Source organism: Equus quagga, chromosome 5 (genome assembly GCF_021613505.1).
Source record: "Equus quagga isolate Etosha38 chromosome 5, UCLA_HA_Equagga_1.0, whole genome shotgun sequence".
Lineage (NCBI taxonomy): Eukaryota > Metazoa > Chordata > Mammalia > Perissodactyla > Equidae > Equus > Equus quagga.
In genome coordinates, this window is record NC_060271.1 from 14,244,655 (window position 1) to 14,254,938 (window position 10,284).

The 10,284-nt window shown below is 46.9% G+C and overlaps 1 protein-coding gene across 1 annotated transcript in view; it reads left to right on the forward strand.

The window, feature by feature from the left end:
* The window catches only part of KLF18 (KLF transcription factor 18), a 1,756-nt gene extending 291 nt beyond the window's left edge, over positions 1–1,465 (forward strand). The window contains exons 2-3 of the mRNA XM_046660712.1: positions 44–658; positions 1,290–1,465. Coding sequence (XP_046516668.1) covers positions 44–658; positions 1,290–1,465 — 791 coding nt within the window. The remainder of the gene's footprint in view (positions 1–43; positions 659–1,289) is intronic.
* The last annotated feature ends 8,819 nt before the right edge of the window (positions 1,466–10,284 follow it).

The window sequence follows — 10,284 nt, forward strand, 5'->3', positions numbered from 1 at the left end:
GGAGGCCAGATGACCTTCAGTGGGGACCAGACCCTCTATGGAGGCCAAATGACCTTCAGTGGGGACCAGATCCTTCATGGGGGCCAGATGAAAGCCCTCAATGATGACCAGAATTTCTATAGAAGCCAGATGACCTTCGTTGGGGACCAGACCCTCCATGGGGGCCAGATGAAAACCCTCAGTAATGACCAGAACCTCGGTGGAAACCAGATGACAGCTCTTAAAGGGGGCTTCACAATGACCTTTGTTGGCAACCAGACCTTCACTGGCAGCCAGATGACAACATACAGTGGTGACCAGACCTTCTGTGGGGGCCAGGTGATGACTTTCAGTTGTGACCAGACCCTCTATGGGGGTCAGATGATGCCCCTTAAGAGGGACTATATGACAGCTTTCCCTGATGACCACACTCTCTCTGGAGGCCATATGATGCCACATCAATCGTCATCATTGCCATACCCAGGATTCCTGTACTTTTCAAATTCCCATTTGATCCAAGGACAATCTCTAGAAAAGCAGAAGTGGAACCTCAAGTCCCAGAGACGTCAGTTCCAGAAGAATTCTGACATTTTGAAGCCCTACGCCTGCACATACCAGGACTGTGGGAAATCATATACAAAGCCTTCCCACCTCCGAATCCATGAGCGCACACACACTGGTGAGTGAGGGCCGAGGGATGGGGGTGGCAGGCAAGTGATGAAAGATTTATGTCTTTACAAAGCTTTGGGATCATTTGAGATTGTTGCCACCTCCCTCTAAGCCTGGGACCCAGAAGACTCTAGAAAAAGTTGGCAAATTTGAAAGGGTGGGTAAAGTGGTCCTAGGGACAGACTCTAGTTCTAGGCCAGAGCCAACCTGGCTGCAGCCTTTAGTGGAGTTGACTGTGCTGGGATGATGGGAGTAAGTGGAGGGATTGGTTTGACCTCTTAGGCTGGTCTTGACCCTACCTCTACTCAGACTGTCACTTCATGGACTCCCTTTAGGCCCAACAGACACCCCCTGCCCTCAACCTCCTTATTCCCCCACTGACTTTCCTGCTGACCCCTGTTCTCCTCCTATTTTTCTTTTTCTCTTCCTTTCCCTCCTTCACAGTTTTCCTCCCATCCTTCCAGCTCATGGTACCCTCCTTCTCTTCCTCTTTCTCTCACCCCTCCAGTCTCCTCTCCTCTGGCTCTCCCTCTTCCACTCCAACATTCCCAAAACCTTTTTCTTCTACATTCACTTTCAACTTCCCTGTCCAACACTAACCTGAAGCATGACGAGTCTCTCTTTTTCTCTCTCTGGTCCAGGGGAGAAGCCCTACGAATGCAATGTGAAGGGATGCACGTGGAAATTCTCCCGTTCGGATGAGCTCAACAGACACAAGAGAAAGCACAGTGGGGAGCGACCCTACTGGTGTACTAAATGCCACAGGACTTTTGCACGGTCTGATCACTTAAAGCAGCATGAAAGAGTCCATAGATGACTTTTGCCTGTGACTGTGAACCCATCGGCCCATGAGGAAATGAGCACAGCTGAAAGATTCTCCCTATTGAGGCTTTGTTTGCTAAGCACCTAGCGCTGTGCCAGCACATAGTCAGTGCTTAATAATAATTGTAAACTTTTAAGGTTTTCATTTATTTTTTTCTAAAACATACAAGGAATACATGTATGCATTACGGTAAAATCAGAAGCACTCTTCACTCCCTCCTCTCTCCAGCAGTGTGCTATGAATCCTTCTAGATCTTGCTCTGTGCCTTTATCTCTGTGTGTACATGTAAAATGTATATATGTAGACGATTGAAATGTATACATAGTTCAGATGTGTAAAGAGTGTAGTATTCTATATCTGAACTCATGTTTGGAGCTCCATTTCTATGGGGTTAAGAGAAGGGGGGACCCTTGGTCACTTCCGGTATTAAATGGTCTCAGAATAAATGCAAGTCGTTTGGTTGAGTACTTAATCCATTCAAAACTCGAACCTCCTGTCATGGCTCTTCCTTCTCTCAGGCAGTGTCTCCCTGTCCCCTCTGCCTTCTCCATATGCTGTCAGGGTACAGAAGGTGATGGCATTGGGGGAGGGGTGGTCAAGTGCAGGCTGCCAGGGGAAGGGTCTATCTTCCAACTGGGCCTTGGGCCCTTGTCTTCATGGCCTCTGCTGACGTGTCTGCCGGTGGGGTAACCTGTGGTCTGTTTTGCGTGGGCGTGGCTTGGTAACTGCTCCCGAGGAGCGTAGCCATCATTCCCTGCTGACTAGGTCCTTCTCCCAGCTCCTGCAGGCCCTGCCCTCTTAGGTCTGGCTTTGACTCCCATCCAACCCCCAGCTCGTGTAATGCCCCTTGGCAAAAACGTCTGGGTAAAGTCAAGGATGTGGTCTATCCCACTCCTCATTTCCAAGGGGGGCACTTTGAAAAGCACTTTCCACCCAGAGCCCTAAAAGGGAGTGGACCGCAGATCCCCAGGGCTTCAATTTGCCCTGCACCATTTGAGGCTCTTCTTGGCCCACTCACTCTCACCTCACAGAGGCCCCAGAAGCTAGATCTCTGAATCTTTGAGGGACCCAGACAGCATTTAAAAAATTGTATCTTAATGTTGTATTTGATATTATATGAAATAATATATGCAAGTTATAAGTATAAAAAAAAAGAAGATCTTTGACAGCCTATCACCCAATGGCATGCAGTCAGGTGTCAAGTTGGTCAATTAGGACAATGAGCCAAACTGAAAGTAGCAATCAAGCCTTTATATATTTACTGCTACAGAGAAAGCAAGATGCAAAAAGAAGAGGTGCCAGCTCCCCAGTGTTCCATCTTTCCTTATGAAACCAGGCAAGTGTTAAGTGACATGCAGTGCAGATGGGGGGAATTCTCTCACCGCCCCAAACAAAAGGCTCCCATCTTTTGATGGAGGGGGTACAGGGAAAGGAAGAGTGGAAAGGGCTAGGAATGGAAAAGTACTGAGCCAGATGGTGGAAAAAGTGCCTCAGCCAAGGCTCCCAGTAAGGAGGCTAGGAATGCAGAAATGCATATGAGCATGGCTGGCCTGTGTGGTGAGTCCTTAACAACTCCCTTCAGAAAATTGCAATGCGCTGGCTGTGCATCAAGTCTGGTGTGGGGAGGGCAGCTTCCCCCCATGAGGCCTGCCAGGCGGTCTTATAATTACCAGAGGTTGGCCCTGAAATATCACAAAAAGGATTTTGGCCTGGAGTTGGACTCGTTAACTCCACTCCTTGATCCTTCAAGGCCTGAGCAAGAAGCATAGGCTACCTTACCATGGATTCAAATGAGCCAGACATTGAGGGGTTGTGACCATGCTGGGTCATCAGTCTGAGGGCCATCATCAAGGTCACTCCAAGTAGGATGATCAGGCCTGCCTGGAGGAGTGAATGTAGCCATGGGCCCCAATGGCTGTCAAGCCGGAAAAAGACGTCCCATAGTTCATTAGGGTCTAGTCTCGAGAGCCAGGAGGTGTCCTGCCTAAGCCTCCAAATAGACTGTTCTATTTTGCCGGTTTTATTGATCCAAGTGTTGGCAATCACACAGACCCCCTTCTTGGCTGGCCAGCAGTTACCCAGCACCATTCAGGTCAAAGAGTTGAGGCTGGTCTTTTGTGCCTCCAAAGCTGAGACAGTATCATTAATAACCTCAATGAGGGTAAGGACAGATTGCATATAACCTTTTCTAATTGGATGACCTCAGCAGTGAGAATAACCACACAGTCTGGAGGGCAGGAGGCTACCACCAGTGTGGCCAAATAGCTCTGGTGGCAGATCCTGCACCCCTCTTCCGAATGTTCTGGTTGCCTCCTTCTTTTACATTTAGGGATGTATTTTGCTCCTACAGAATCCAGTTACAGCAATGTATCATGTCCACATTAATAAGGTGGATGCCTCGAGGTACTAGAAAGGCCCTAACAGGCCAATAATTGCCTCTCAAAGGGTGTGTACCTTTCATCTTACTCTGAGAGTTTATGGATCCAAAACCCAAATGGCGCCACTGGCCCATGGCACTGTTCCTCTGCCACAGGCTCCAATCAGCGAACTGAGACCTGTAAGTCAAAGGCAAATGTGGATCCATGGGGCTGAGGGGAAGGGTGGCCAGACGGCTCATTGGAGGGCCTCTGGAGAATTCATTGGTAGAGACCCCACTCTAAGGTAGCAGCCTTTCTGGTAACTCAGTAGATGGATGCCATCAAGATGCCCACATGTGTTATGTGAGAGCACCAGTAGCCGAAGAGATCCACCAATCACTGGGCCTCTTTTTATTTGTCAGGCCAGTCAGCTCTAGAATGATATATCATGCCCATTCCCAGATAATGCCCAGGAATTTCACTGGACCCTAGGTCCTTGTGCCTTGCCTGTGTTAATGGCCTGGTTTTGTTGCTGCCATATAACAGGTCTGTTGTAGTATGGGCGTCAATAGGGTGTCTAATCCTTGTTGGACGGTGCCCTTGTCTGGGTCCACCAGGAGGATGTAGTCAATATAAGGAGGGTTAGTGCCCCCTCCAAGAGCAGGACTTTTTCCAGACCACATTGATGAGAGCTGAAGAATTAGGTAGCCTTGTAGTAGGACATTAAAGGTATATTGCAACCATTCCACATAAAGGTAAATTGATCCTGATCATCTGGGTAGAGAACGGATGCTAAAAAAGGCATTTTCAATAGCAAATGCAGCATACCAAGTTTCCCCAGCTTGGGCAATAACCTCTCCAACAGTCACAACATCAGGTCCACCGGGGCTATGGCACTGAGCCTCCTATAATCAATGATGAGTCTCCAGACTCCCAAGGCCTTGAGCACAGGCCAGACAGGGCTATTGAATGGAAAAACTGTCTCAAGGAGAACTTCGGCTTCCTTGAGATTGGCAATGTGGTCGGTTATTTCTTGTTCTCCCCAAGCAGACAAAATTGTTTCGGGTAGACAATGATACTAGGCACTGGTAGGTAATTGAGCAGATTCATGGGTCATCCATGTGCCTCACTAAAGTGTAGCAGTTCTTTTCAGGCATCTGGAGCAAAGGCAGGTAGGAGTACACAAAGACGATACATCTACACCCATAATACATTCCGTAGTGGGAGCCATAGTAAAGGAGGTTTGTAGGGACCAAAAAGGACCCGCCCACAGCTGGGCTTGGGCAAGGGTCCTAGTGGTAGTGGCCTCAAACTCTAAATCAGAGAGCTTTATCTGTTTCCCCCTCATCCTGGAGCCAGGGTTTCAGGGATCACAGTCACTTGTGCACCAACAGCCAAAGGCCCAAGACGTGCAATTCTCCCCTCCATTCTCACTGAACCTTGACCTAGGCATAGGGCCTCTGCTCCCCCAAGGGGACGGGAGGGACCTTGGCATAACCCCTGGTCTTATTTACTTTTGAATGCCAAGAGGTCCAGGTAAGATTGGCAGATGGGAAAAAGTCATCTCCAATTCATCTCCAGGCTCATTGGGAGCCCCATCAGGTGTCCCACACACCTGCGTACTTGGCCCTGAATTCCTTGGCCTATCAGTCTCCTTCGAGACTGTCAGCCAGTGATCAAATTCAGAGATCTTTTGGGGAAGGCCTTCGCCCAGGTTGCCCAGGAGAGGGTGACCAGGTTATTACTCTTACGCTGCCCTTTGTCCTGGTCAGTCTTTGCTATTTCGCCAGTGGCCGTTTTTTCTGCTTCCGGGAATTTGTCAGTTAAGACTCGGACTTTGTTATGGAAGGATTGACCCGACCTCACGAGGAGATTTAACAGGGCCAGGTGACCCGTGCCAGCAGGAGCAGCATGGACGAACCTGGAAATTTGAGTCTGGCTAACAGTCTTACCACCTTCTGTTCTCAGTTCCTCACTGTAGACCTGAGGGACCAAAAGGATGGCTTGCAAGGATGCTACAGCCTCTGCAGGTGTGGTCCAAACAAGGAGCTTGTTATGGGTGGGCCAAAGCCATTGGAACCAAGTAGTACCCAGTCTTGACGTTTGCACCCTCTCGTCCCCTCTTCCTCCTCCTCCTCAGGCAAGAGGGCCACTGTCAGGGCACTTCAAAAAAGGGGGTCTGTAGTAATGTGCCCCACAAGGCACCATTCTCCATCACTAAGTTTCAAAAGATGATCTTTTTCATTGTGGAGGCGAGCTAACCAAGTCTCTAAGGTCTCTTCGGGCCCCCGGGCAAAGTGATCCCGAAGGACTCTATACCCTTTGCCCGAAGGCATGAGTCTCAATAACACGCTGTGTTGCAGGATGTGTGTTGGCACCAGGGACCTGCTTAGAGCCAGCAACGGTTACTGGATGCAGCTCAGCACACGGAGTCTCTGACAGTTTTCGGTCCCATTGCTGCAGGACCTTGAGCAGTAGCCAGAGAACTGTTTCCCCAGCTTCCCCAGAGTCCCTCTCTTGGATTTCTAATCTGACCCACGGGGCGAGCTCAGCCAGGGGGCTGAGGACCAAAGGTTCCCCTCAGAACTGAAAAGTTTCTGTAAATAATCCACTAGCACTCCCCAAGGCCCATTGGGTGCCCCACGGGACCCTCAGACTTCTTATTCTTGCAGAATTGCTACGCGTTCTACTGGCCACCATGATCGCTGCATCGTTTTGTGGAGTTGCCTGGTGCCAAGATGGTTAATCAGGACAATGAGCCAAACTGAAGGCAAAAGCGAGCCTTTATTCACTCACTGTGACAGTACAAGCGAGAGGTAAAAACGAGAGGCATTGCCTCCCTCTCTAATGCTCCATTTTTCCTCGTGGAACAGCATCAGGCGAGGTGAGATCAATGCAGGCAACAGGGGAATTACCTCACTGCCAGGAGCCCCTAACAAAAGACTCCTGCCTTCTAATGGTCCTGGGGGACCTAGGGGAGGAGGAGGGGGCAGGCTAGGAGTGGGAAAGTTCTGAATCAGAGTGAAGAAGTGCCCCACCCCAGTGAGGAGGCTTCTGAGTGGAGGTGACCGTGCTGGAAATGCAAATGTGCATATGAGCATCTCTGGCCCCCAGGGGCCCTGAGTCCTTGCAACTCCCTGCAGAAAACTTCAGTGCCCGTCTGTGTGCTAGGTCTGGTGTGGGAAGGGCGGCTTCCCCAGCTTCCCCAATGAGACCAGCCAGGCAAAGACTTATGGTCAGGCCTAAAAAGAAATATCATACATAGGATTTTGGCCTGGAGCCCGACTCGACTCTTCACCCAACCTAAGAATTAGAATATTGATACTTTTGTATTTACCTGTGTGCTTCCCCCATCCAACCCTCTGTCTATCCTCCAGAATTAACTATTACTCTAAATTTTGTATATATAAATTCCTTTGATTTTCCTTGTATAGATTTGTCACAGATGTATGTATTCAAAAAATGTATAGCTCTTCTTATTCTGAGTTTCATATAAATTATGTTAAACTCTACATAGTCTCCTGGAACTGGTTTATTCTCAGCTCAACATTACATTTCATTCATATATTCATCCATGTTATTGCTAGGACCAAAAAGAAAAAAACCCACAACAACCCCAAGCAAAACTTCTATACGTTATCAACGCACTGTGGTAGGGAGGAGACCAAAGAGTTATGAGAGAGCATTTGAGTCTTATGTTAAGTGCAACCACCACAAAAAGAAAAGACAATCAGCCATTCCTCATTATGCAAATCTAACCTGCTAGACAGTGAATTTTTAGATGTTAACCTAAATATGAAAAATAGTAACACATTCCCAACCCATCCAAAAACCCCAACCACTTTCCTCAAATTTCATCAAACACTCATATAACAATCCAGCAAGGATTTCACATGATATAAAGCATTAAAACTCCCAATTACATTATTTATTTAAAACATGATGTACTTATTAGTAGACATGGTAGTGTGCGGTATGCAATGATACTGTGTAGTACTGTATGCTATCTGTAATTGCATCAGTCTTAGTCCACTGAGGAGACAGAAAGCACACAGTGATTTACACAGGGGAAGTGTAATATCAGGAATGAATGAACTATGATAAGAGAGTCACTATAAGATATAAGAGAACACTATGTGGTACTCAAGGGCTGAGAGAGGGAGTGCCTAACTACAGAAAGCTTGGAAGATGAGGTTGGGGTTCAGATCTCATTGAAGAAGATATAGTTGCAAAAGGTGGATGGCAGAGAAGTTTGCTGGTTTGTAGTCATTGGAAAAGCAGAGTTGATCCACAATCACCTCCAAGAAGGAAGGTGGCAACCCTCCAGGGGAGCAGGGGAGCTGTAGAGAGGAGCCAGGCATGGAGGGAGTAGAGGTGCTGGCATGGGCAGGAGGCATGGAACACAACAGTGCCCATGATGGAAGGGCTGTGGTGTTGGGAGGGTCAGGAGAGATGTCTTGGGAGTTAGCAGAGTGACTAGGGGCACTGGTGTGGCTGGGAGGTCTGGAGTGTGCAGTGTCTTCATTGAGAAAGCTGCAAGATCAATGAATATGAAAATGGCAAATGAGTAGACTAATAGACCAGTGGAATAAAATAGAAAGTCCCTAAATAGACCCAAGTACGTACAGAAAATAAGTATATGATACAAGTGACATCTAAAATCATTGGAGTGAAGATGAACTTCAAGAAATGGTGCTGAGACAGCTGCTGAACCAGGTAGCAAAAGCCAAAGTTAGATCTGTACCTCATTCCACACATAAGAGCAAACTCCAAATAGATCAGGATTGGTAAAATTGACTGCGTGAAAATAAAAATCTTACACATGGCAAAAAAAAAAAAAAAAGAAAAAGATAAAATCAAAAGACAACTGGTAAACTCTTAAAAATTTAGGGGAAAATACACCAAAACCCAGAGGAAAAGATTGACAAAATCACAAGCAGACAATTCACCAAAAAATAATTTCATAATTTCATAAATATATGAAAAGAAACCTAATTAGCAGCCATAATTTGAAAAGTGCCAATTAAAACTATGGTGAAAGAATGATGTCATTGACAAGGGCGGAGTAAGAACCTCCAAAGTTTCTGTCCTCCATAAAAGCAATGAGAACAATGGCAAAAATGGTTACAATCAACGTTTCCAAATTCAGGAAGTTAATCAAAGGCTTGCAGCCATCTGGGGAGCATTTATTCAAGCAAAATGGCTGAATATCAGTAAGAACAGTGAGCTTTGTGACATCTCAGCTTGTCCTATTCCCATCCCTCCCAGTTCCATGGCAGCCTTGAAAACTCACAGCCTGCAGTCATGGTGAAAACTAGCAGCTTGACAGCCACTGCAGGGGGCAGAACAAGACTGGAGTTCCTTTAAAGCACCACTCCCAGGGAATTGTCATTATTTGTCACATCTGGTGGGTCCCTGGAAGACCCCAATCGCAAGGCTGTCTTGTTTATACTTGACCTGACTCAGAGCTTGCGTAGTGCAAACCACTTTTTCTCTGGGGGCTTTATTGAAAACGATGAGGCAATTTTTGAACATCACATCTGCCTGAGGCAGAGGACAACAGTGGCAGGCAAGCAACAGGCTACCCAAAAGGTTAAATGGAAAAGCTGGAGAATAAGATGTCAATAGGGGACTTTGGAAAGCTCCAAAATATTCCCGGGAATCTAGAAGGCCATGCAGATACATAGGGCTGTGCTCATGCCCAGGGCTCTACGCTCGCTCAGGAAAGACCTGAGAAGGCCTTAAGCTCTCATCTCTGGCTAACTTTGAGGCTTTGTGCAAGCAGGAAGTGAAGACTAAGGTAGAGCTGTCAGTTGCCTGGCTGAATATTGGAGATGTGCTGCCCCAATATGCACATATAGCTGCTTGGCAAAGACCATGGAGATCGATTGGTTCCAGGAATCTAAGGAAATCTCTATCCAATCATTAGCTGACCACTAAGGTAACCAAGCAGAGACTTCAGTGGTCACACACAACAAAAATACAGACTTTGTAGAATCAGGTCAGAAAAGTCATCAAGCAGATAACAGCCACAACCAACCCTGGAGAGAAGGAGAATCAGATTTCTGGAGTTGCCACATTATATTATTCTGTGTCCAGTTTTCAACAACAACAACAACGACAACAAATGTGAGACGTGCAAAGAAACACAAAATGTGGCCCATACATAGTGGGAAAAAATAGTCAATAAATTGTCTCTGGGAAAGCCCAGACTTTGGAATTATTGAACAAAGAATTGAAATCAGCTATTTTAAATGCAGTCATGCACCACATGGCGACATTTCAGTCAACAATGGACTGCATATACCACAGTGGTCCCATAAGATTAGTATCATATAGCCTAGACGTGTAGTAGGCTATACCACCTAGGTGTGTGTAAGTACTCTCTACGATGTTTGCACAACACAATTGTCTAGTGACGCATTTCTCAGAACGTATCCCTGTCTTTAAGTGACT